Below are 27,880 nucleotides of genomic sequence, written 5' to 3'. Positions count from 1 at the left end.
GCCGGCTGGCTCCGGCACTTAGGTGTATATAATTAATGAAAAAATTAATCACAAAATTAGTATAAATCATATTTATTGTTTTAGATCTTCGTTCTTCATTTGAGCTTCTAAAATAGACACATCATTTATACGTGCATGTGTCATAAGAAATATTTCTCAGAATAAATTACCTTAATGAATGATATTTGATTGTTTTAAATTATTCGTTTTGCTTCAAATTTCTACTGTAAAAAATTGCAATGTAGGGTCTGGGAATATGGCCTAGTGGCAAGAGTGCTTGCCTCATATACATGAAACCCTGGGTTCAATTCCCCAGCAATTCATATACAGAAAATGGCCAGGAGTGGTACTGTGGCTCAAGTGGCAGAGTGCTAGCCTTGAGCAAAAAGAAGCCAGGGACAGTGCTCAGGCCCTGAGTCCACGGCCCAGGACTGGCCAAAAAAAAATGCAACAACAGAAAAGTGACATCAGACAAATAATTGCATATGGCTTTACTCTGATGTTTATATAGTTCATACACCTTTTACTATTCTATGACTCAAAGGGAGGAAGCAATCCAGAAATTCATATGGAACAATAAAAGACCCAGAATAGCAAAAACAATCCTAAGCAGAAAGAACAGTGCTGGAGGAATTACAATACCCAACTTCAAGCTGTATTATAAAGCTATAGTAATAAAAACAGCTTGGTATTGGCACCAGAACAGGCCTGAGGACCAATGGAACACAATTGAAGACTCAGAAATGAACCCACAGAACTATGTCAATTTAATCTTTGATAAAGGAGCTAAAAAAAAATAGTTTGGAAGAAAGATAGCCTCTTTAACAAATGGTGCTGGCAAACTGGTTCAACACCTAAAACAAACTAAAACTAGATCCTTATATATCACCCTACACCAAAATCAATTCCAAATGGCTCAAAGACCTCAAAATTAAAACAGATACCCTGAAAACACTAAAGGAAGGAGTAGGAGAAACATTTGGGCTCCTTGGCACAGGATGGAACTTCCTTAACAAAGACCCAGAAATGCTACAAATCAAAGAAATAATGGACAAATGGGACTGCATCAAACTGCAGAGCTTCTGCAGGGCAAAGGACATGCTCACAAGGTAAACAAAAAGCCCACAGATTGGGAAAAGATCTTTACTGGCCATACAAGGGACAAAGGCCTCATATCTAAAATATATGCAGAACTAAAAACATTACATTCCTCCAAAACAAAACCACAAAGAACCAACAGCCCCCTCAACAAGTGGGCTAAAGACTTAAAAAGAGACTTCTCTGATGAGGAAATAAGAATGGCCAAGAGACATATGAAAAAGTGCTCTACATCACTGGCCATAAAAGAAATGCAAATCAAAACAACATTGAGATTCCATCTCACCCCGGTAAGAATGACCTACATCAAGAAAACTAACAATAATAAATGTTGGAGGGAATGTGGTCAAAAGGGAACCCTACTTAATTGTTGGCGGGAATGTAAACTGGTTCAGCCACTCTGGAAAGCAGTATGGAGATTCCTCAGAAGGCTAAACATAGAACTCCCCTATGACTCAGCAGCCCACTTTTGGGTATCTATCCAAAAGACCACAAACAAAATCACACTAAAACCACCAGCACAACAATGTTCATCACAGCACAATTTGTCATAGCTAAAATATGGAACCAACCCAGATGCCCCTCAGTAGACGAATGGATCAGGAAAATGTGGTACATATACACAATGGAATTTTATGCCTCTATCAGAAAGAATGACATTGTCCCGTTCGTAAGGAAATGGGAGGACTTGGAAAAAAATTATACTAAGTGAAGTGAGCCAGACCCAAAGAAACATGGACTCTATGGTCTCCCTCATAGGGAATAATTAGCACAGGTTTAGGCTAGTCACAGCAGAGGATCACAAGAGCCCAATAGCTATGCCCCTATGAATGCATAAGATAATGCTAAGTGAAATGAACTCCATGTTATGGAAACGAGTGATATAGCACTGTTGTAATTACTTTCAACATGTGATGTGAAACCATAGCTTCTATTGTTGATGATACTCTTGTATCCCCTTCCTGTGGTTGTACCTGTACTATCACTGTTATCTCTTCTGAGTACATTGGAAATTGTATATACTGGTATTAGAACTAGGAAAGTGAAAGGGAATACCAAAATCGAAAGACACCGGATAAAAAGACAAACAACTACAAAAGCAATACTTGCAAAACTGTTTGGTGTAAACCAACTGAACAACTCATGGTGGGGAGAGGGGAAGGGGGAGGGGGGTGGGGAGAATGAGAGAGGAGGTAACAAACAGTACAAGAAATGTATCCAATGCCTAACGTTTGAAACTGTAACCTCTCTGTACATCACTTTGACAGTAAATAAGAAAAAAATTGCAATGTAATTATAATCAACAACAGAAAAGTGACATCAGACAAATAATTGCATATGGCTTTACTCTGATGTTTATATAATTCATACACCTTTTACCATTCTATGACTCAAAGGGAGGGTATTATTTGAAGCGCTCACAATGGCAAGGTATATGTACTATGCTTTATAACACTCCCATAGAATCTGGACTCAGAAATAATGGACAAAGAGTGGAGCAAAAGCAAGTACTTACATAGTTTACCAACTACATAAACATGTGTGTGAGCTTACCTTAAACACACATAAAGTTACAAGTTACTCAAAAAAGAGGCTTGGGGAAGATGATGAAAGAAAGGCACAAAGCAGATACACCGAAAGAATTGAGAGCTCACAGTGAAAGTGAACATGAATCTTCAGATGAAGGGCAATTTTTTTTAAAACCTATAAAATTACATAGTTACTAGCTGGCACTGGTAGCTCACACCTGTAATCCTAGCTACTCAGGAGGCTGAGATCTGAGTATTATGATTCAAACCCACCCTGAGCAGGAAAGGCTGAGCTTATCTCCAATTAGCCACCAAAACACCAGAAGTAGCACTGTGGCTTAGAATGGCAGAACTTTATCTTTGAATGAAAAAGTTCAGGCACAGCACTCAGGCCCTGAGTTCAAGCCCATGACTGACCAAAATAAAAGTAAAAATAAAACAAAGTAGGGTGCTTTATTAAGTAATTCAATTTACAAATTCATCATTTGTGAAAGGTAAAAACAGCCTGCTAAGCTGGGCACTGGTGGCTCACACCTATAACCTAACTACTTAGGAGGCTGAGATCTGAGGATCATGGTTTGAAGCCATGAAAGCAGGAAAGTCTGTGAGTTTCTAGTTGTCAATTAACCAGCAAAAAAAACAAAAAAACAGAAAACAGAAAAACCAAGAAGTGGAGGAGCTGTGGCTCAAGAGGTAGAGCACTAGCCTTGAGCAAAAATTCTCAGGGATAGAGTCTAGGCCCGAAGTTGAAGCCCCAGTACTGGTGCATGCATACACATGTGCTCTCTCTCTCTCTCTCTCTCTCTCTCTCTCTCTCTCTCTCTCTCTCACACACACACACACACACACACACATATGCACACAACTAATAGCCTGCTATTTGATTATCTTCTGAGTTTACAGACTTAATTTTCACATAATATATAAAAAATTTGACCATGAATAAATGTGTAGCCTGAGAGACTATTTGGTTTTATGAAAGTAGCATGAAAGGAAAAATAAACTCTATTTCTTCAATTTTTTGAGTCATTTGCCAAATTAAAATCATGTTAAGCAACAGAATCTGTGATCATCTTTTTTTTTTTTTTTTTTTTTTGCCAGTCCTGGGGCTTGGACTCAGGGCCTTGGACTCAGGGCCTGAGCACTGTCCCTGGCTTCTTTGTGCTCAAGGCTAGCACTCTACCACTTGAGTCACCGTGCCACTTCTGGCATTTTCTGTTTATGTGGTGCTGAGGAATTGAACCCAGGGCTTCATGTATGCTAGGCAAGCACTCTACTGCTAAGCCACATTCTCAGCCCTGTTATCATCCTTATATTTGCATATCTATAAAGATATATACATATATAAATAATGTAATATATTATGTATATATTAAATACACATATAACATACGTGCATATATTATGTATGTATTTATATATAACACATTATATATGTACACATATTATATAACCATATATTATCATATATGCATAATTTTCTGTGTCAATAAGGAATATATATTATAATCATTACTAGATAGACCTATGTAGGTAGGTAGAGAGGTAAATCTCTTGTAGACAAAAATATACTTAATGAGATAAATAATTAGTCCCTTCCTTGTCTTAATTACCTCAGCCCATTCTGTGGAACCGAGCAACCCAAATTCTTCAGCATCCCAGCTGGCAAAAATGATAGTTCTCCTAGGTCTCCAGCCTGTAATCATGGTTAACATACATGATTAGGGACACCCACCAAAAAATAGAGGAGTATTAAGTAAGTCATTTTCTGTCAGTACCTACCAAATAAATGTTATTACCTGTCTTTAGCAATTTTCCAAAACTCTGAGCAATTTCCTGCAGAACTGCAGTCCCAGTGGTTGGGTCAATCCCTCCAAATACCCAGGAGTCCCGGTGACCTCCCAGAATAACATACCTGTCTGGAATAGGACACAAATATTTATAATTTTTTTGTCTTTTGTTTTTTGGTACTGGGGATCGAACCCAGGACGTTGCACTTGCTAAGTAAGCACTTTGCCACTAAGCTACATCCCAGCCCAATATTTATAATTTATACATTTACCTTAAACATCCCCAGCTTAAGATTTCCCCATAGAAAACAACACTAATGTCAAATCTTTTAAAGCTGTAGAATTCTTCTGCCCCCCCAATTTGTTTTATGTCAATCAGAAAGTTTACTTTGTTTTCTGAAATTAGTATTTTCTTATTCTTACTCTTTATTAAAAAAAATTTTTTTGAAAAAAATCCAATAACTCACCAGGTTCCACAGACCCTCTAATCATTCCAATCACATTGTAAATCCTTGTAATTTTATTGATATTGTGAACATGCATTCGAACTTTCCTAGAATTTCAGAAGGAATACATCATTTCATACATGACATTATATTTACCGTTTTCTTCCTATATTTTGTTAGGAAAATTCTCAGAATTGCAGAAAATTGTACCTTCAGATAATGGATTCACACATGGCTGCCATCTGAAATCATCTGTTTATACTGGTGAACCATTTGCAAGGAAAATGAGAACATCATGACAATATACTTCTTCTTTTTCTTTTAAGGCTAGGTAGTGTTTGGAGTTTTTTTTTGTTGTTGTTGTTTTTTGTTTTTTGTTTTTTGCCAGTCCTGGGCCTTGGACTCAGGGCCTGAGCACTGTCCCTGACTTCTTTTTGCTCAAGGCTCGCACGCTACCACTTGAGCCATAGCGCCACTTCTGGCCGTTTTCTGTATATATGTGGTGTGGGGGAATCGAACCCAGGGCTTCATGTATACGAGGCAAGCACTCTTGCCACTAGGTCACATTCCCAGCCTGACAATGTACTTCTTATACCCACATACTTACCTTAAAGTAAATATTTTCAAAGTATATTTTTAATATTATCCTTTCCCAATTACTGTACTGTTGATATTTGTGTATAACTCTAAATATTGTATTAAAAATCCTAGGTATTGATTTTCTAAACTTTAAATAGAGGCTAATTACATAATTACAAGGGATACAGAATATCCAATCAGTAAAATACCGCATACAGGACAGTGGTCCCCTGAAATTATAAAGGAGCTGGGAAGTTCCTATTGCCTATAATGAAGATGCTCCACTGTCATCTCACAATGAATTACTCATGTGTTTGTGGTGATAATAGTGAGCAAACATGTTGCTCTGTCATTCATTTGAAAGTATCACATGCACACACACAAAATCAAAACACAGAACTGGAGGCTTAGGTACAATGCCAGTCCAAGCTAGAAAGTACATGAAACTCATCTCCAATTAACTAGCAAAAAGCTGCAAGTAGAGTTGTAGCTTAAGTGGTAGAGCCCCAGTCTTGAACAAAGCCAAGGGAGAACACAAGGCCCTATGTTCAAGAATACGTACTGTTCCCCCACCAAAATTAAGTGCAGCAATGAAATTATGTAAAGTACATTATATTGTACTTTTATTGTTCATTTGGATAAAAAATACAATAAATGTACTGCTATTTACTTTTATACCATGTTATGCCAGTGGTTGTCCCATACATCTTGTCTTTATAAGAGCTGTTGATTGTATTAAGTGGCAGCATGCAGGGAGTGGACAGCACCATGTTGTTTGTGTACATAATTTCCAGAGTTCAAACAAACATGAAATCACCAAATGGCACATTGCTCATCTGTGCATGAAGTAAATGCATGACCAACTTTGTTATCAGTTCCTGCTGCTCAGTGACTTTCTTCAAGTCAGTGGAAGGAATCTCTAGGTATATTTGAAAAACAAAACAATAACAGCAAAAAATTGCAATCTGTGTGCTGCCTGTAAGAATAATGACAGGTTCTATTGTTAAGTGCTAATATGGGAAGCTCTGCTCAAATACAATGCATAAGCCCATAATGAACCTTTTCCAGGCTGGAACGGTTGATTCTGATATGGACAGGGATTTAATTAAACATTCATGAATAGAAGGAACTAAGAGAACAAAATAAAATAAAATAAAGCTTATCTAAACAGAAAAATAACATGTCACACATATTTTATGGCTACAGGATAACATGCGGAAATATTTAGCCACTTTTTCACAAGAGAATAATAAGCCTTTGTTTATTCTGGGGACAGAGGGATCTAGTTATTTTTCATTGATTTTTGTTAGTTTGCAGAGTCCATATAATGTTAACTATAACTCCCCTCTTCCTAAAGCACATTGTGTATCTTAGTACATAAGCAATCCTACGATAGTCAACTAAAAATACTTCTAAGAGACAACAGTACATGAGTTCTTTATATTTTAGAGCAAGAAGGAAGGAAGGATGGGAGAATTTAATCATATTGTTCAATGTATACAGATGAAAAAGAACTAGGAAAATTGAGGAGTTCCATAGGGCTAGGAGAGATGGGGGAAATTATGAAAGGGATGACATTGAATAAGATGATTATACTCATGAAGTGGCATGTTGAATTGAAACTCCTTTGTGCAACTACTTTAACATAATTTTTTAAAGTACACTAAAATATTTACTCTTATTACTGAGAGAAAAAAATAACAGCTGGGCTTGCAGCTTAATAGTGGAGCTTGTGCTTGTTAACAGGAGCAAGGCTGGGATTAATCTCAGTACAAAAGTAATTATTAATAATAATAATAATAATAGGGCTTGGAATATGGCCTACTGGTAAAGTGCTGGGTATACATGAAGCCCTGGGTTCAATTCCTCAGCACCACATATATAGAAAAAGCCGGAAGTGGCGCTGTGGCTCAAGTGATAGAGTGCTAGCCTTGAGCAAAAGAAGCCAGGGACGCCAAAAAAAACAACACCCAAAACAATAATAATAATAATAACAGTACGTAATGTAAGTTCTTAAATGGAAACATCAACTTTGCTGACACTGTGTGTCTAATTTTATGTTTTTCTTCTTCTATTTGTTTTTTGCCAGTCCTGGGGCTTGGACTAGAGTCTGAGAGCACTGTCCCTGGCTTCCTTTTGCTCAAGGCTAGCACTATATATACCTCGAGTCACAGCGCCACTTTCAGGCCTTTCTGTTTATGTGGTGCTGAGGAATCGAACCCAGGGTTTCATGCCTGCTGGGCAAGCACCTTACTGCTAAGCTACATTCCCAGCCATTCTTTTTTCCTTACTAATGTCTTTACTTAAGTTTCTACTTTGCTTAGTACATATTAAGTTATTCTTTGTTGATAGCAACAATATAATTAGGTATGAGCTTTTTGTCTTGACATTTGTAGTTTCTAAATGAAGCAATAGAATATCAACATCCCTGTGAAGTAAGATATGACATTTTTTGTGGCTTATTGTTGACTGATTTGCCTACTTTCAATTGAAATCAATCAGGGCTGGGAATGTGGCTCAGAGGTAGAGTGTTTGCCTAGCATGCACAAAGATCTGGGTTCGATTCCTCAGCACCACATAAACAGAAAAAGCCAGAAGTGGTGCTGTGGCTCAAGAGGTAGGGTGCTAGCCTTTAGCAAAAAGAAGCCAGGGACAGTGCTCAGGCCCTGAGTCCAAGCCCCAGGACTGGCAACAAAAACAAACAATTCAAATCAAAATAAAAATTTTTGAAGGAGAACAGGTTTTTGATATCTAGATTTTGGGTTTCTTACATTTCTGTGTGTCAAATGTAATTGAAATTATAGAACTGAATCTATGCTTTTTCTGTGCTTGTATAATTCTGCTAGTAATACAAAACAGCTTATTTTTACTTTTGGTAGCACTGGGGCTTGAACTGAGAGCCTGTAATAACTTGGATTGATTGCTCTGTAGGTACTCTACCACTTGAGCCACAACACCAGCCCAGCTTTATGCTGATTATTTTGAAGACAGAGATTCTCCAGTTTATATGACTGTTCAGACTAACCTCTAACCATTATCTTCTAGATTTTAGCCTCTTGATTAGCTAAGATTAGAGGTATAAGTCACTGGTTCCTGGAAGCTTTTGTTCTTCATAGAGAGTTCTTAATTTAAGAGGGTATAAATAAATTAGATGATACAATTTCTAATATCAGATAATTAAGAATCAATAGTTTAAAAAGTCATGGAAAATAATTGGCTACAGTTTATTTTAATAAAACATATATTTTTATTCTGACCTATCAGTGTTAACATCCCACCTGCCACAGCATTTCAGACAAATTAAATGTCTCAAAATTCTGCCTATTCAGTACTATTCCCCTGCTTGTTACAACCTGATCTGGGTAGTTGTCTTGCTAAATGGAAAAGTTTTGCTCTTTCTATAAGATTGTTTTCACTCCAGTATTATACTGCTGTAACAAGTTAAAAACAATGGTAATTATAAGTTTAATGAGTTTAATGAGTAAGTTTAATGATAAGTTTAATGAGTATTTATAGCTAAGTGATTTACTTCTTTTAACTGATTGATGAATAATATACATTTTAAATAACTATCAGTTTCTTTTGCTCTTCCTCTTTACCCCTCCCTCTGTTAATTTAACTTGATGATTCACTCTTAATGCACTTTGAAAGTTAGTAGTAAAACAACAGGATATTATAAACCACAAAATTACCTGGATGTGTCACTGCCTATAAAGCCAGGCCCGATTTTGTAAGCAACATTGAGAGCTCCCTTCCAGCTCTCATCAGGTGAGTCAGGTCCACCCAAATGGCTTTCATGAGAAAATAAAAGAAAAAGATTGAGCTTCAGTTTCTAAGAAGAAATCATGAAGTTGTAGGTGATATAATGTCTCACTCTATATCCGATGTCTTTATTGAGCAAGTTGTCAAAAATCCCTGCCCTTGTGTTGCCCATATTCTAGTATAAATGAGATAATTACATAACATACATTGTGTTAGTGATATGAACTAAAAAGAAAAATTAAGCCGGGTGGTGGTGGCTCACGCTTGTAATCCTAATTACTCAGGAGGCTGAGACCTAAGGATCACGGTTCAAAGCCAACCCAGGCAGGAAAGTCCCCGTGAAACTCTTATCTCCAATTAACCACTCAAAAACCCACAAGTGACCCTGTGTCTCAAGTGGTAGAGCTCTAGCCTTGAGCACAAAGAGGCCAAGGGATAGTGCCAGGCCCTGAGTTCAAGTCCTACAACTGACAAAAGAAAGAAAGCAAGAAACAAGAAAGCAAGAAAGAAAGCAAGGGAGGGAGGAAGGAAGGGAGGAAGGGAGGAAGGAAGGAAGGAAGGGAGGAAGGAAGGAAGGAAGGAAGGAAGGAAGGAAGGAAGGGAGGAAGGAAGGAAGGAAGGAAGGGAGGGAGGGAGGGAGGGAGGGAGGGAGGGAGGGAGGGAGGAAGAGAAAAGTTTAACAATGAGGCAGATGGATATCTTGGATCTTAATTATTTATGTGGGGAAAATACCTACAATATAGAACTGAAGTTGGGAATGTGGCTTAGTGGTAGAGTGCTTGCCTAGCATGCATGAAGCCCTGAGTTTGTTTGATTTGTCTGTACCACATAAACAGAAAAAGCCTGAAGTGGCACTGTAGCCCAGTGGTATAGCTCTAGCCTTGAGCGTAGAGAGGCTCAGAGACAGAGCCCAGGCCCTGGACCCATGATGGAACAAAAAAAAAAAAAAAGGACTGACTGTGCTGTGCTAGGAAGAAATTAATGTAATTAATGTGTAAAGACAGTACTGATTACATAGGGATGCCCATCAATACATTAGTGTTCTGGGGCTGGGGATATGGCCTCGTGGCAAGAGTGCTTGCCTTGTATACATGAGGCCCTGGGTTCAATTCCCCAGCACCACATATACAGAAAACGGCCAGAAGTGGCACTGTGGCTCAAGTGGCAGAGTGCTAGCCTTGAGCAAAAAAAAGAAGCCAGGGACAGTGCTCAGGCCCTGAGTCCAAGGCCCAGGACTGGCCAAAAAAAAAAGAAAAAAAAAAGAAAATGGCCAGAAGTGGCACTGTGGCTCAAGTGGCAGAGCGCTAGCCTTGAGCAAAAAGAAGCCAGGGACAGTGCTCATGCCCTGAGTTCAAGGCCCAGGACTGGCAAAAAAAAATATTGTTCTGGTGCAGACATTAAAAATGGAAGATGGGAGATAGATTAAGGCATATCAACTATAGATCAACTATGGCAGCCAACATGAATTAAGATTTCCCACAATCTAGATACTATCATAATTACTATGATTTCATAATAACTCATCGCAAAGAAATATTGATACCCTCATATTATAGATAAAGAAAATAAGCCAGAGCATGATTCAGTAATGGTTTAAAATCACCAATTTGGTAAATGGTAGGTAAGATCATATTTTCACATTACAAACTAAGTACAGATACCTAATGGGTATTCAAGAAACCCTAAGAACTTGAAAAAACTCAAATCAATATTTAATGTTTTATTTTTTCAGTTTTGCATTTGAGAAATTCATTTATAGCAAAACAGCCATGTTTTATTGGTGATTCTTAGTCACTAAACTGACTTCTCTTATAGAACAAAAACTATGTTCTATTGTATTTACTTCAAGAGTTATTTTATTGTGAGAATTTATGTTTACCATAAGTGTATAATACTGGTTTTATATCAGAAATGGTATCTTACAGAAAAATATTTTACTATCATACCAACTAAAAGGCTATACCGTAGTAATATTTCTGCATCGATATATCCTATTGGATGTACAGGTATTTTGGGTACTCCCACTCCATCTTCAACATTAAGTCTGAAAGTGTACTCTGTAAAAATCAAATGCATAAATGAAAATTTAAAAATCTGAAGGAGTGTGAAGGAATTTCTTGAATTACTGTTCATGTTTGCTGTGCATTTAAAAGTACATCAAAAATTTAAGTTTCCCTAAAGGCAAGGATTGTTTTCCCCAATATGGCTTTCTCAATTCAACCATAAACATTTTGTCAGTTACATTTCAATAATATCAGTTATAGATATCATAGAGTCTCAAATTTGTTTTATATGCACATAATTCTCCTAAATTTTATAAAAAAATATTTTATTTGCTCAAGGTGTTAGTATGATTTATTGAAAAGGTATTCTAATAACCAGAAGGCACTAAGATACCCTGGAATAAGTATACTTTCTTACAACTTTGAAAAGGCAATTTTGCCCACCACCATCATCCAAAGAACATACATTATTATTCAATCACAGCAGACCTAGGAATTTAATCTATAGAAATTTTCATAAAGACTTCGACATATATACATACACAAATGTTCACAGTGAAATTATTTAGTGCTTAACAAATTTAAGGCAAGCATTCACCAGCAAATCAAATGTTTGGAAAAAAAGAATCTCGAATTTTAAAATTAGAAACAGAAAAATCAAGGAAATTTATGAAATCTTAATAATTTTAATAAAACAATAAGTAAACATTCTTTTCAAAGATAGACTGAAAAATATTGCCTGTCTTCAAATTTCACTGGGACTTTGGCTTCAGCCAAAATAAAGAAAAAGAAGCAGGCTTTAATTTTTTTTTTCCAGGCCTGGGGCTTGAACTTAGGGCCTGAGCACTGTCCCTGGCTTCACTTCACCACTAGGCCATATTCTCAGCCCCAAGAAGCAGGCTCTAAATTCGTGTCTGAAACAATTTATAGAAGGACTAAAATGTCCTATCATAAGATTTTTTTCCTATTAAGTATCTTTATAATTGTTGAAACAAAAAGAAAAAAACCCCACTACATACATAACTAAAATAACACTATTGGCTGGGGATATGGCCTAGTGGCAAGAGTGCTTGCCTTGTATACATGGAGCCCTGGGTTCAATTCCTCAGCACCACATATATAGAAAGGGCCAGAAATGGTGCTGTGGTTCAAGTGGCAGAGTGCTAGCCTTGAGCAAAAAGAAGCCAGGGACAGTGCTCAAGCCCTATGTCCAAACCTCAGGACTGGCAAAAAACAAAAACAAAACATCAAAATAAAATAACACTATTCACTAATCTGATTCAATACACATTTTTAGTACTTCATCCAACAACAGGGTATATATTATTTTCAAGTGTATATGGAATGTGTTTTAGAATATATTCTAAGCCATAAAATGTGTTTCAATAAATACAAAAAGTAATAGAAAGTATAGTCTCTCATCCTGTGGAAACAAATTAGAAGTCAATATAAGAAAAATACCTAGACATACTTCAGTTTTTGGAAACTCAAACCACTCACTTATAAATAAACACTGTGTGAAAGGATAAAAGAGAAATGACAGGTGATTTGAAATTGGGTAGAAATAAAAACATGATACACCAAATACTGTAAGATGCAACTAAAGCACTGTTTAGACAAATTATCAAGTGGTAGAGCACTAGCCTTGAGCACAAAAGCTTAGAGACAGAACTCAAGCCTGGAGTTCAAGCCCCAGGACTGGCACAGAAAGTAAAAACATAAAATACAAAGAGCCGGGTGCTGGTCACTCACCCCTGAAATCCTAGCTACTCAGGAAGCTGAGATCTGAGGGTCTCAGTTCAAAGCCAGCACAGGCAGAAAAGTCTGTGAGACTCTATCTCCAATTAGCCACCAGAAAACCAGAAGTGGTGCTGTGGCTCAAGTGGTAGAGTGCTAGCCTTGAGCTGAAGAGCTCAGGGACAGTGCCCAAGCCCAGAGTTCAAGCCCTACAACTGACCAAAACAACGGAAATACTTTGGCTTCCTTAGTAGTAGTAATCCAGATGATATATGTGCAACCATTATAGCTTTAATGTTACTCTGTTGATGAATGCTTTCATCCATCTAAAAGAATAAGAAGTGTATTTCAGAGGTGGCAGACCAACAGGCTTGACCACTACCTTTAGCTGGATAGCCTGGAGTGAGTGGGTCACCAGCACCATTCAAATTCAACACGTTTCCTCTCTGTACTGCAGTTCCAGGAAGGTTCCATCCTTTGGGATATGGCTGTACCTCAGGGGCAAAGTAGTCAGCTGGATCTGAGTACAAGATGATTCCTATGGCTCCTGCTAACATGGCATTTTTAACCTGCAGGCACGATATGAAATCCATGACACAGAAATGACAAATGACTGGCTTCCTCATTCAAAATTAATTAGATAAGGTAAGAAAATGTAGACACTGGTTTTGAACTTGTCATTAAATATTCATCTTTCTTTGCTTTGAAAATAATATCCTTGTTGGAAGACCTAACAAATGTCAGCTTATTTTACAAAACCCTCAACAATTTATCAACGCTATCATTCTGAAACCTGCAAAATTGATCTCTCCTTCTTCTTTGTACTTTTTGGTACATATTTCCACTATAGGAAAGATTATCGTGAGTTAAAACACTGTATAAGTATATGTCTCTACTATTAGACCAATAGTATTATTGAGAACATTAATTATAGCTTACACTATCAAAATTTTGCACATTTACAAATATTTATGTACTTAAGCTGATTTGTAATTTTATGCAGAATGTTTACAATGTGTTTTTAAATTCTTTGTAATATTTCTCTAATAATTCAAACTGGAGAATAGGAATATCTATCTTGTACAATCAATTCTTTATTAGCACAAGTACTATAGTAGAAGATATGTACCTATTAGTGTGATTTACTAAAAAGATATTCTAATAATCAGAAGGCATTAACCTAACACAGAAGAAGTATACTCTATGACATTTTTCAAAAGGTAATTTTGCCAACCACAAACATCCAAAGCACATACATTACAATTCATTCATATCAGTCCTAGGAGTTTATACCATAGATTCATACTATTATTTGAGATGTATGTATATATGTGTGTATGTATATATATACATATATACATATATATGTGTGTATATACACATTGTGAACAAGTTCACAATGAAACAAATTTAGTGCTAAGAAATTTAAGGCAAGGGGGCTGAGAATATGGCCTAGTGGCAAGAGTGCTTGCCTCATATACATGAAGCCCTGGGTTCGATTCCTCAGCACCACATATATAGAAAAGGCCAGAAGTGGTGCTGTGGCTCAAGTGGCAGAGTGCTAGCTTCGAGCAAAAAGAATCCAGGAACAGTGCTCAGGCCCTGAGTCGAAGCCCCAGGACTGGCAAAAAAAAAAGGAAATTTAAGGCAAGCATCCATCAATGGGAGGTATAAAATAATTTTTCATCAATTCTATAACATATGTCACCATTTAAATAAGCAAGGTATTTCATAAGTAGTTATACAGAAGTCACAATGGTATCTGCTGCCCTAAGTGTGTCTATCTAACAAATTCATTTGTAATAAGGAGTTCTATGAAATTGGTGTTATAATCAGCATTCCCACTTTATATACAAGTAAAGTTTAGCATAGCAGGATTAAGTAAAGGATATGAAGAACAAAGGCTCAGACCAGACCAGAACCAGGTGGTAAGGGTCTCATGTATTTTACTCTTACTTACATTATATAACTCTCAGTGTGTTGGGATTGAAGTATGCGCACAAGTTGTGGCTAAGTGAGAACATAAAGTTACATAATGCACAGTGTATCATAGCCTCTTAGTAAAAAAAACTTGTGTGCATTTCTGTGTGTGTGTGTGTGTGTGTGCGCGTGTGCATGTAGAGCAAGTATATGCAGAGAGATTTATATTTTGATGAATTAGGTTGGGAAAGAGCTACTAAGGTTAAATTGCTTTTTGTAAGGTTAAATTTCTATGCAATAGGGCTGGGGATATGGCGTAGTGGCAAGAGTGCTCGCTTTGTATACATGAGGCCCTGGGTTCAATTCCCCAGCACCACATATACAGAAAACGGCCAGAAGTGGTGCTGTGGCTCAAGTGGCAGAGTGCTAGCCTTGAGCAAAAAGAAGCCAGGGACAGTGCTCAGGCCCTGAGTCCAAGCCCCAGGACTGGCCAAAAAATAAAAATAAAAAATAAAATATAAAAAATTTCTATGCAGGGCTGGGAATATGGCCTAGTGGCAAGAGAGCCTGCCTCGTATACATGAAGCCCTGGGTTCAATTCCCCAGTACCACATATATGGAAAACAGCCAGAAGTGGCGCTGTGGCTCAAGTGGCAGAGTGCTAGCCTTGAGCAAAAGGAAGCCAGAGAGAGTGCTCAGGCCCTGAGTCCAAGGCCCAGGACTGACAAAAAAAAAAAAAAATCTATGCAATAAAGTTGAATAATTCAGAAAAGATTTCCTTTATATAAATTTCATTCATTTAAAGTTTAAAAGGCAAATATTACTTTCATTAAAAAATTAATTACAACACGGTAAAAAAAAAAGACAAACAACTACAAAAGCAATACTTGCAAAACTGTTTGGTGTAAGTGAACTGAACACTGAACACCTCGGGGGGGGGAGGGAAAGGGGAGGAGGGAGGGGGGTATGAGGGACAGGGTAACAAACAGTACAAGAAATGTATCCATTGCCTAACGTATGAAACTGTAACCTCTCTGTACATCAGTTTGATAATAAAAATTTGAAAAAAAAAGAAATAATAACTCCTCCTCACATAAAAAAATTAATTACAGGGGCTGGGAATATGGCCTAGTGGCAAGAGTGCTTGCCTCGTATACATGAGGCCCTGGGTTCGATTCCTCAGCACCACATATACAGAAAATGGCCAGAAGTGGCGCTGTGGCTCAAGTGGCAGAGTGCTAGCCTTGAGCAAAAAAGAAGCCAGGGACAATGCTCAGGCCCTGAGTCCAAGGCCCAGGACTGGCAAAATAATAATAATAATAATAAAATAAAATAATTACAGCCAAGTACCAATAGCTCCCACCTGCTAGTCAGGAGCATAAGATCCAGAGTATCACAGTTCAAAGCAAGCTGGGGCAGAAAAGTTCATGAGAATTCATCTCCAAATAGTTAACAAAAAAGTAAGATCTAAAACCAAACAACTACTAAACATAAAAAGGTCTAGAATAAACCTATCAGTGGATCACAATAGCCCAACAGCTATGTACACATGATCATATAAGATGAGGATAAGCAAAAACAACTTCCAGATAAGGACACAGGAGGATTCTACTGTTGATGTTATCTTTATAGTTCTAGTGAATTTCCTGTGGTGTACCCTACGTGGTTACTGTATATGATTTTGGTACAATGGATATTGTATATATGCCTACCTGATCTAGGGAAGGGAAAGAAAAATGAGGGTGTAAGATATCACAAGAAATGTATTCAGGGCTGGGAATATGGCCTAGTGGCAAGAGCGCTTGCCTCCTATAAATGAAGCTCTTGGTTCGATTCCCCAGCACCACATATATGGAAAACGGCCAGAAGGGGCGCTGTGGCTCAGGTGGCAGAGTGCTAGCCTTGAGCAGGAAGAAGCCAGGGACAGTGCTCAGGCCCTGAGTCCAAGGCCCAGGAATGGCCAAAAACAAAAACAAAAAACAAGAAATGTATTCACTGCCCTATTATGTAACTATACCCCCTTTGCACAACACCTTGTCAATAAAATTTAATTTCAAAAAAAGAAGTAAGCCAGGGCTGGGGATATGGCCTAGTGGCAAGAGCACTTGCCTTGTATACATGGAGCCCTGGGTTCAATTCCCCAGCACCACATACACAGAAAACGGCCAGAAGTGGTGCTGTGGCTCAAGTGGCAGAGTGCTAGCCTTGAGCAAAAGGAAGCCAGGGATGGTGCTCAGGCCTTGAGTCCAAGCCCCAGGAATGGCCAAAAAAAAAAAAAAGTAAGCCAGAGGTTTGGCCCAAGTTGAGCACCATCCATGACTAAGCAAGTCCATCCTGTGTGAGACCCTGAGTTCAAATCCTAATACCACCAAGAACATTTAATGTAATTTTCCTTTCTAGATCCACGATGTATGAAACACGAATTTCTGTGCACATGACAATGAGGTATGAAACACAAAGTTCCATGCATTCATGACAAACACCAAAAAAATATTCAAGCAGTGTTGGAAACTTGTGAAGCAAGTGGATCAAGTACATTTATATGTATAAATCTATCTTCACTCTTTCCCTTTAGAAATGTAATACCATACTTTATTTCCTCTGAAGATTTTCCCATATCTTGCAATAACAATCTTCCCAGTGCAGTTGATGCTCATTTCTCTTTCTAGCTTGAAAAAGTCTTCAGTGCGAGCATAATTCACATACACAAGCTCTCCCTACAGGGTAAGGGAAAAGATATAGAGTACAACTGAAATTAAAGAGAATAACAGGGCTGGGGATATAGCCTAGTGGCAAGAGTGCCTGCCTCGGATACACGAGGCCCTAGGTTCGATTCCCCAGCACCACATATACAGAAAATGGCCAGAAGCGGCGCTGTGGCTCAAGTGGCGGAGTGGTAGCCTTGAGCAGGAAGAAGCCAGGGACAGTGCTCAGGCCCTGAGTCCAAGGCCCAAGACTGGCCAAAAAAAAAAAAAAAAAAAAAAAAAAGAGAATAACAAATACATTCATTGGGTTGAGAAGAATGGGAGAGAATAATGAAATAGGTGATATCAATCATGATGCATTGTACTTATAAACTGATTTGTTGAATAGTAAACCATTCGGACAACTACTAAAACATAATAAAATTAATTTAAAATATGTGTTTGTTTCATGAAACTGCACTGGCCATCTTTCTTTCCTTATTTTGGGATTCATTAAAAAAATGTGGAGTGCTTTAGAAAGCTTTTCAAAACCTTTCAAAATCATGAACATATTTAAACAGGAAATATATATTTTTTAAAGTGTGTTTTAGAGAAGTTATCAATATATATGGACGCATAGGAATGAGTAAATATCATTTTTGAAATGTCATTATGCTGGGAGTTGGTGACTCATGCCTGTAGCTACTTAGGAGGCTGAGATCCAAGGATCTTAATTTGAGGCCAGCCCAGGCAGGAAAGTCCATGAGTCTCTTATCTCCAATTAGTTAATCCCCAAAATAGAAGCTGAGCAGCGGCTCAAATGGTACAGTGCTACCCTTAAGCTAAAAGGCTCAGGGACAACACACACACAATTAAAAGTAAACCAACTATGTTTCATCTCCTACCATGATGTTAACTGAATTTTTGTGATATAACCTACTAAAACAGATCCATAAATTTATTTTTTAAAAACCTCAGATTGGGCTGGGGATATAGCCTAGTGGCAAGAGTGCCTGCCTCGGATACACGAGGCCCTAGGTTCGATTCCCCAGCACCACATATACAGAAAACGGCCAGAAGCGGCGCTGTGGCTCAAGTGGCAGAGTGCTAGCCTTGAGCGGGAAGAAGCCAGGGACAGTGCTCAGGCCCTGAGTCCAAGGCCCAGGACTGGCCAAAAAAAAAAAATAATGATATATGACTGATATATGACTGTTAACAAAGGGAGACGGAGAGACAGTAGAGACCAAGTCTGTGAATACTGTATATGTTCTTGATACATTGTATATTGCATATATGTCAACCTGACCTAGACAAGGGATAGAAAAACAGGTTGTAAGATATCATAAGAAATGTACACACTGCCCTACTATGTAATTGCACCCTCTTTGCACAACACCTTGTAAAAAAAATTTATGTCCAATTAATAAAAAAAATAAAAAAATTAAAAAAAAATAAAAAATAAAAAAATAAAATAAATAAAATAAATAAAATAAAAACCTCAGATTACAAATAATGGAAAGAAGCTTATAGGACATTTATAGTTCTTACTGAGTCAAAGCATGATTGTTTTGTTTTATTTTTAATTTCGGAGTGTCATGTGCATCAGTAGGAACTCTGCTTTCAGCATATTTATCTACTTTTTGGTAGCATTCTTTCCTATTAAAAAGAAATGTTTTGGGACTGGGGATATAGCCTAGTGGCAAGAGTGCCTGTCTCGGATACACGAGGCCCTAGGTTCGATTCCCCAGCACCACATATACAGAAAATGGCCAGAAGCGGCGCTGTGGCTCAAGTGGCAGAGTGCTAGCCTTGAGCAGGAAGAAGCCAAGGACAGTGCTCAGGCCCTGAGTCCAAGGCCCAGGACTGGCCAAAAAAAGAAAAAGAAAAAAATAAAAAAATAAAAAAAAAAAGAAATGTTTTTTACTTTGGAAGGGTGTTCACAGTACTGGACATTAAACAATTGGTGAGTACACATAAGGTCTGAGCAAAGCTACTTGTTTTAATTCCTCTACACAGGGTTTTATGCAACAAAGAAAGATTTAAAGATAGCTAAACAATGCTTTGTATTTTACCTCTGGCATGCCTTGGGGTGAGAAAGCGCTGTAGGGTGGCACAATATTTGTAACAGTCTCGTATCCATCTGGTGGTGATTCAAGGTATGATGTTTTGAAAATCTACCAAGAATTGAAGTCAAGTTAGAGAAAAGCATTCCAACTAGTACACAATCCTAGGTAACTGAAGTCTGTTATAAAATGTAAACAGAACTGGGCATGTCAGCACAGGCCTGTAATCTCAGTACCTGTAAGGCCAATGCTCATAAGAGAATTATAAAACAAGACAATAAAAAATGGGGAGTCAAAGGAGACATTCTTAAGCTGAGGATGAAGGCCAGTGCTAGAGAGCATACCTAGTGTATATATAGCCCGCGGCAGCACCACAAACAAACAAAAATGGAGCGCTTGTGATTTCCTTTGACTACGCCTTTGAAACTTCCCTTTTAGACCTCTTCTCTTTCTCATTTTCACTTCAGTGTTTCCCTATTTCTTATCCCTGGTTTATGCTTATTTTTAGATATCTCTTCCCTGTGAGAAACTTCACTGACTACCAAATTTTACAAAAGGCTAATATGGTTTTGATGTCAAGCATATCACACTCATACATTTAAGAGCCCAATAAGAGCTTTGATGTTTAAGCTCAACATACGATTTTTTAAATCTTTTATTACTCTGCGTTCTACATCTGCTTCTGCACCCCTACATACATAAAATCCTGACAGAATGTCTCCTGAAACATTTTTTACTTGACTCTGATCTCTTTCTTCTTCTGATCCATCATGCTAGGATACTTCCTGTTTCTCAATTTCACCCTTCATCCATCTCCTTGCTAACATCCTGATTCAGGACTTCAACTGTCACCTGAGCTATTGTCTTCAGAAAACAATGTCAATTTCTTGTCTAGTTTAGGTATAATCTACAGATTCCACATGTATACACACTGAAGTGCTTTTCCAGTCACATCTCCCGGAATTAGGAATTCTCATCAGGCCCTTCCACCTGAAATTCAAGTGTGAGCTACTCTCTGGGACAAATCAACCGGTTTATTCCTTACCAAAGCCCAGTTTGTGTTCTATATTATTGAAATACAAAAAATCTTAAGTTTTACCAATAATACTAAACTATTTCTTCATACCTTTGCCAGTATTTTCTTCTGTCTACATTTCTCTTAGCTTGTTTTGCTTTTTCTCTTAAGCTCTTTAATGACTCACATATCAACTCTCTTAGGAAGACTTCTCTACTGGGCTCTCCAAAAGGGCTTCATTACCCATTTCTCTGCTGATAAAGAGCCTCAGTTATTCTCCTCATAACAATTACTCTACTGATTTTTTTTTCAGGCTGGAGAGAGAACTTTATTTTCCCAAACTGCCGCAGCCCTCTTGGGGTCTGATGACATGATGGAGATTCATGGCCAAAGGACTCTACTGATTTTATATACTGATTTAACGTGACATATCCAATTGTCCTTATCACCTTGCTTGGGCAAAGGACTCATGTCTTCATCTTCATGTTAGGCCTGAAGACCTAGCACCAGGCGTAACACATAGTAGGCATTAAATAATTTACAACTAACTTCCTTAAGGATGTAAATTCTATTATGCTAGTAACAATTTTCTCTTTGTACTTCTTCCTTCATTTTAATACAAAAGTGAGGGATTATAAAATATAGAAAGGCACCAACAATTATACATCACCTCAGTTCCATGTCCATCCACAATTGATATATAATTAGCATTTGTCTCATTGGGATAAGAAAGGAGAACATCATAATGAACCAAGTCGGCTGAATCCAATCCAAATCTTTTCCATTGCATCTGGATTTCCTTGGCAAGCAGTAAATTTTGTGCTGTTCCTGCCAGATGTGGAAGTTTTGTAAAAGAACTACAAAACAGAAAAAAAATAAATTAACCAAAAGTAGGAATTAAAGAGTACATTCAATTCTTAAAATTACTCTAGATAAGCTGTACTTCAGCACTATCAGTTCTATATCAGATATAAAAAGGGATTTAAAAAAACCCAACTAGACATATCAATTACTATTTTTTCTCCCTCCCTCTCCTTCTCTTTACCTCTCTCCCACCTCCTTCTTTCTGCAGTGCTAAGCACTGAATTTAGGGCCTAGCATAAAATAGCAAATCTAAATTATTAGTTATGCTGAATTTTAAATTAATATACAGATAAGGTTTTCATATTATGCTCTTTCAAAAAAGAACATTTTCCATGGTAAAAGCAATCTTCAGAGGATGGTGGAAAAACTCTTACCAGTGCTTCTTCTTCTTAGTGATTATAAGTAAATGGAGGCTATTTAGGGAAGATGTTTAGGGGAGATGTTAATGTTTGCCAAAAAACAGTCCCTTGCTTCTACATGTACTTAAATACTTTTATTTTCTTGCCTCCAATATTGGGACTCAGTGCCTCAAGCTCTCACCTAGCTTGCTTGCTTGCTAACTGCCAATGCTCTACAACTTGAACCACACCTCAAATCTGGCATTTTGCTCATTAACTGGAGATGAAATCTTGTCAATTCTTCTGTTTAGCTTGGTTTCAAACTTCAACCCTCTAGATCTCATCCTCCTACATAGCTAGGATTATAGACATGAGTCACCAGCACTTGGCACTTGGCTTAATTATTTCAATAATCAACTTCATTGTGTATGTAGTTGTTCTTTTATCTTGTTCAAATTAAAGTGTGCATTTTTATTTTTATACTATACAGGGCTTAGCTCTTGTCTATTACTGAGGCAATATAGGTTTGTTGAACAAAAGTTAGGTAATGCTTTCTCCTATGGTGTAACTGAGTTGTAGCATTTAAGTGACTTCATTGATATTTCTTAGAGATACTTATTTTCCTTTGGATGACTAATACATTTAAACCGTTTTCTACTAGTGAGAGTAGAACATAAATAAATACTTTTGTACATTGGTTTTCAAATTATTCACAAGACTGGTTTTGGTAAAAGTCCACTAAAATTTATTAAAATTGTATTATATACTGAGCACCCTGATGCCACTTTCATATCTGGAGGCAAAGTGACACTTCTTAACAACTCATCTGGTCTTAAAATGCTTACCAGTTACTTAAAATGCTTATGAAGCTCTGCACATCCTAAATCCTACATTAGAAGTTCACACTCAGCTAGGAAAGATGTTGCTTGCCTACAGAGACAGGAGGAGCTCATGTTTGAGGCCAGCCGCATAAAGGTAGTAGTGAGACTCTGTTTCAAAATTAGAAAAACAAAAATAAAGGCTGAGGTTATAGACCAAGTGGTAGAGGTCTTGTCTAATATGGGCAAGTCTCTGAGTTCAGTCCCCAGAACTTCAACACATGAATGAATAAATAAACAGATACAAGATAGATAGATGTATGGATGGTGGACAATAGATGGATGGATGAATAGACGGATAGATGATAGATAAATGGATCTCACGCTCAAACAGATCATATAAAACCCTCTTTTGTCTGGCCCATCTTTCCACTTTTTCAGCTTCATTTCCTACTGCTCTCCTTATACTTTTCTCTGTTCTGTGCTATTGTTCCATCCTCATTTGCATCTTGAAAGAATTATACTGTCCCCCAAGAACTTGTAACCTTTGCACAAAGTCTTTTTTGCCAGTCCTGGGGCTTGAGCTCGGGGCCTGAGCACTGTCCCTGGCTTCCTTTTGCTCAAGGTTAGCACTCTACCACTTAAGCCACAGCACCACTGCTGGCTTTTTCTGTTTATGTGCTGCTGAGGAATCAAACCCAGGGCTTCATGCATGCTGGGCAAGCACTCTACTGCTAAGTCAGTTTCCTAGCACACACAAAGTGTTCTTTCAGACAGAAACATTGCCTCATCTATCTGAATTTTCTTCACTCTTTCCCACCTGTAAACTATGAACAATCCACAGAGACTCTGCATCTATCACCTTCTCTGTATAGTTTTCTTTCTCAATAACATTCAGTGAAAGCAGAAGATTTCAGAGATTTGCTATCTTCCATCTTTTTGTTGTTGTTTGTTGGTTTGCCAGCCCTGGGGCTTGAACTCAAGGCCTGGGCACTGTCCTGGAGCTTCTCTTGCTCAAGGCTAGCACTCTACCACTTGAGCCACAGCCACCACTTCCAGATTTTTTCTGTTTATGTGTTACTGAGGAATAGGGCTTCATGCATGTTAGATAAACACTCTGCCACTAAGCCACATTTCCAACCCTCTTCCATATTTGTTTAAAAACATAGAAATTAATTGGACAGACTTATTTTATATCCACAGAAGAAAATAGACTGAGGTTGGCATATTTAATTTCTACTTAACGTAACTAATTATTGATGATTTTCTTCAGTGAACAGCAAATCTCTTATAATTAAGGAAAATATATTTCTTTAAGTGTAGAGGGGGGAGAGGGGAATGAGGGAGGAGGTAACAAACAGTACAAGAAATGTATCCAATGCCTAACATATGACACTGTAACCTCTCTGTACATCACTTTGACAATAAGAAAAAAAGTTTTAAAAATGAAGATAGAGGTTTAGCCATGAACTTTTGTTCTTTTGCTTCCTATCAACTCACTAAAATAAAAATAGGACAGAAAAGAAAAAGAGCAGGAGGGTATACAAGCCTTCACATCTGAGTTTCCTAACCCTATGCCTCACCTACTAAGTTGATTAATATTAGGAGAAAAAAGTAAAAACAAGAAGAACTATTCTTTCTAGATATCTATATTAACTGTGAAAAGCATTCAGAATTTCATTGGGAATTTCATTTTATTGGGAATAATAGGTTATGCATGCCTTCCCAAAGCAATCATTACAAGAATTGTTTTGTACATTGGTTGAAAGGGTGATTTGTTTAGTGTGTTTGCTTAGCTTATTAAGTTTGTTTACCTTCTTGTAAAAACTTTCAAAATGTACTTTTTATAGAGATGTGCTTATTTTATATAAATTACACATCAATAAAGCTTTGGGGGGATTGTTTTCCTTTTTTTTTGCTTCTCTCTCTCTTTTTTTGTGCCAGTCCTGGGCCTTGAATTCAGGGCCTGAGCACTATCCCTGGCTTCCTTTTGCTCAAGGCTAGCACTCTGCCACTTGAGCCACAGTGCCACTTCTGGCCACTTTCTATATATGTGGTGCTGGGGAATCGAACCCAGGACTTCATGTATACGAGGCAAGCACTTTTGCCACTAGGCCATATTCCCAGCCCCCCCCCCCTTTTTTTTTTTTGCTTCTCTTCTACTGGTACTTCCCTTGTTCTGCTTTGCTTGCTCGGCTAGCATCATATCACTTGCGTCATGCCTCCTGCCTGACTTTGTTGGTTATGTAACTAGAAGTGTACTTTACTAAAAGGTTCATCACATTTTAGAGTATATACATTCCACCTGTAAAGCAATTGAGTTATTAAAGTGACACATTTCTCAGAGCATCTGCAGACCAAAATAAATGTGCAAGTGACCACTTTCAAATGCAATCATGCTATTCAGTATACACTGTAGAAAATGACCTATGTAACTTGTGGGCAGAAAGGGAAACTCTAGTAAAGTTAAGGAAGGGTTGACATTGCCCAGAAAAAGAAATATGATTATTGCCTGTCTTATGAAATGGTAAGCCCTCTACAGCATCTTAATAATAACAATACAATTAATTTTTTTAAGTTCAAAAATGGTGCCAGACACTAGTGACTGCAATCTGTGTATAATTCTAGTTGGTCAAAGATCTGAAGATTGTGGTTTGAAGTAGGCCAGGAAAGAAGCAATAAGTAAACAAGTAAGAGCTCAAGATTGTGAGTTTAAGTCCCATACTGGCAAACTTTTCCCAACCCCTAAGTGAGAGCCCAGATTGTGAATTTAAGCCCCGTACTAGCAAACTCTACCTCACCCCTGCCACCCCCAAAAACATTCTAAAATGTTTCCTTGAATATGATTCTTTTTCAACCTTGGCAGCAGAAGAATTTGTACTGATTATTCTTGTTTTCATTCCACTACAAATAAATAACAAAGTTATATTTTCACAATAAGATAATGATTTAACTAAGAGCAAAAATCTGGAACATTGATCTCCTTCCCACTAATTTACTAAGTCTGCAACTTTCCAGTACTTTCTAGCACAAGGCAGTATATTAAAGATAAGAGGAAGAAAGAAAAGAAAATGAAAAAAATTACTGAGTAAATCAAAGCTGTTGATTAAGTTCATGACTGAGAAACAAAGAAGAACATTGAGTTGCAGTGCAAAATTACAAGAAGTGCAAACATCTTCCAATAAACCGAAGAACAGACAAGCAGGTAAAGGATGAAGTTTTAGGGAGGAAATTCCAAGGTCTATACCAAGCTACCACTCCAAAGTAGCTTGAAGAGACATTTGAAATGACCACAAATTAATGACTAGCATAATTTCACACATAGAAGACTGCTTAAATGGATAGAACGTGTATTTTTTTTTTATGTATTTGCCTGTACAGTATTTTCAACACTATTTTTTAGGATTAAAAAAAATCCAGCCAGGGCTGGGGATATGGCCTAGTGGCAAGAGTGCCTGCCTCATATACGTGAGGCCCTGGGTTCGATTCCCCAGCACCACATATACAGAAAATGGCCAGAAGTGGAGCTGTGGCTCAAGTGGCAGAGTGCTAGCCTTGAGCAAAAAGAAGCCAGGGACAGTGCTCAGGCCCAGAGTCCAAGCCCCAGGACTGGCCAAAAAAAAAAAAAAAAAAAAAAAAAATTCAACCAGAAGCTGGTGGATCATGACTGTAATCCTAGGTACTCAGGAGGCTGAGATCTGAGAATTGAGGTTCAAAACCAGCTGGGGCAGGAAAGTTCATGAGATTCTTATCTCCAATTAGTCAGCAGAAAACCTGAAGTGGAGCTGTGGGTCAAAGTGGTAGATCACTAGCCTTGAGCTCAGGGACAGTGCCCAGACCCTGGGTTCAAGCCCTGTGACCAACAACAACAAAAATCCAAACTTACCGAAGGAATGCTTTGATGTTTTCGGCTTTCATTTCTGATAGCAGTTTCCATTTTGTACTTTGATAATAGCGTGCTGAAATGGTTGTTTCTTTAACAGGCTTAATAAACCAGCCTGTGGGGGAAACAGACAGACAGACAGACACACACACACACACACACACACACACAATTGCTTTAGACACTTAAAGGACAGGAAAGAAAAAGGCAATACTAAACAAATTTAGTTTAAATGTAGAGATCTTTAAAATTCTGATGTGTGACATAAGCAGCTACTTAGGACAGATTACTCAGGAGATGCACTTTCTTTTGTTATATATTATGCATCTGCTTTTTCCCTCCCTTGGTGTTTAAGTCTGTCTTTTGCTTTTTGTTGTGACAGAGCTTCACTTCTGGGCTCAGGCTAGTCCAGAGCTCATCATCCTGCTGCCTTTTGTCCTTAGTCCTGGGATAAGACATGCACTATCATGTCTAGCTCAAAAACACTTATTTAAGTGGTGGTGCTGTCTATATTTATTGATAACATACTCCTTCATTTGTTTTGTTGTAAGGGAGAGTCTTGTTACATAGGCAAAGCTAGCCTGGCTCACTGTGTGACCCAGACAACTTAGAACTCATGATCTCCCTTCTTCAACCCTAATCAACCAGACACAGTTTTGACCAATTAATATTACTTGGAAAGGAAACCATATGCTTCACCCTATCCTTAGTGGCAGCCCTCTATTGTGTTTCCACCAGTCTGTAACAGTAAACTAAATTCAAAATAGCATTTAACAAATGTGAATTTTGACCACAAATGCATTTCATTGGTTTCTGCTTGGGCTGAAATTCAGTGGAAATTCAGCTAGTCTTGGAGCCAGAGTATCCCGTGCCCCCTCCAGCTTCAGTGTTTGTTATCTGGCTGGGCAGAGAGAGAGGCTCCTGGGTCCCAGGAAGGTCTCCTGTGCACTTACCCACTGTAAAGCCCACCAGGAAAGATGCCAGCGCTGCCGACACGCAAGCCACACACACCCAAAGGTACAGCCGGCCCCCGGACTTCGCCATGGCCTTTCGGGCTCTGAAGCTGGAGCGCAGGATGAAGTGGCAAGCCTCTGGGCTGCAAAGGAGCAGAGAAAATGGGTGATGATCTTGTAGATGGCCACGGATTCAGACCGCCCAGTACGTCCGGCCCTCCCTACCCCCTCCTCTAGGTCCCTGAAGAAAACAAGTGAGAAGAAAGCCAGAAAGCTCTTCTGAGCCAGGAACCACTTTCTTTGTGTTGGAAAGAAACTTCTTTTCTGTGGATCTTGCAGTTACGGGCAAAGTTGGCTGCAGAACTGCTCGAGTTTTCCCAGTTGTTTCTAAACAACTC

At 38.1% G+C, this 27,880-nt stretch overlaps 1 protein-coding gene across 4 annotated transcripts in view; it reads right to left on the bottom strand.

Moving 5' to 3' along the window:
* Naalad2 (N-acetylated alpha-linked acidic dipeptidase 2) overlaps positions 1-27,658 on the bottom strand; it is a 47,480-nt gene extending 19,822 nt beyond the window's left edge. For 3 of the 4 annotated variants that reach the window (XM_048345614.1, XM_048345616.1, XM_048345615.1), the window contains exons 1-11: positions 27,483-27,658; positions 26,533-26,644; positions 21,297-21,483; positions 19,621-19,722; positions 17,456-17,581; positions 13,327-13,513; positions 11,168-11,261; positions 9,135-9,233; positions 4,885-4,970; positions 4,427-4,546; positions 4,241-4,323 (exon numbers count right to left, since the gene is read on the bottom strand). In XM_048345614.1, the coding sequence (XP_048201571.1) occupies positions 4,241-4,323; positions 4,427-4,546; positions 4,885-4,970; positions 9,135-9,233; positions 11,168-11,261; positions 13,327-13,513; positions 17,456-17,581; positions 19,621-19,722; positions 21,297-21,483; positions 26,533-26,644; positions 27,483-27,573 (1,287 nt within the window). In that variant the 5' untranslated portion in view covers positions 27,574-27,658. Of the gene's footprint in view, positions 1-4,240; positions 4,324-4,426; positions 4,547-4,884; positions 4,971-9,134; positions 9,234-11,167; positions 11,262-13,326; positions 13,514-17,455; positions 17,582-19,620; positions 19,723-21,296; positions 21,484-21,864; positions 21,895-26,532; positions 26,645-27,482 lie in introns of those variants that run through there. The other variant, XM_048345617.1, reaches the window with a different exon arrangement.
* Between the last annotated feature and the right edge of the window lie 222 nt (positions 27,659-27,880).

Source organism: Perognathus longimembris, chromosome 4, assembly GCF_023159225.1.
Source record: "Perognathus longimembris pacificus isolate PPM17 chromosome 4, ASM2315922v1, whole genome shotgun sequence".
Taxonomy (NCBI): Eukaryota; Metazoa; Chordata; class Mammalia; order Rodentia; family Heteromyidae; genus Perognathus; species Perognathus longimembris.
This window is presented reverse-complemented; position numbering and strand designations above follow the sequence as displayed.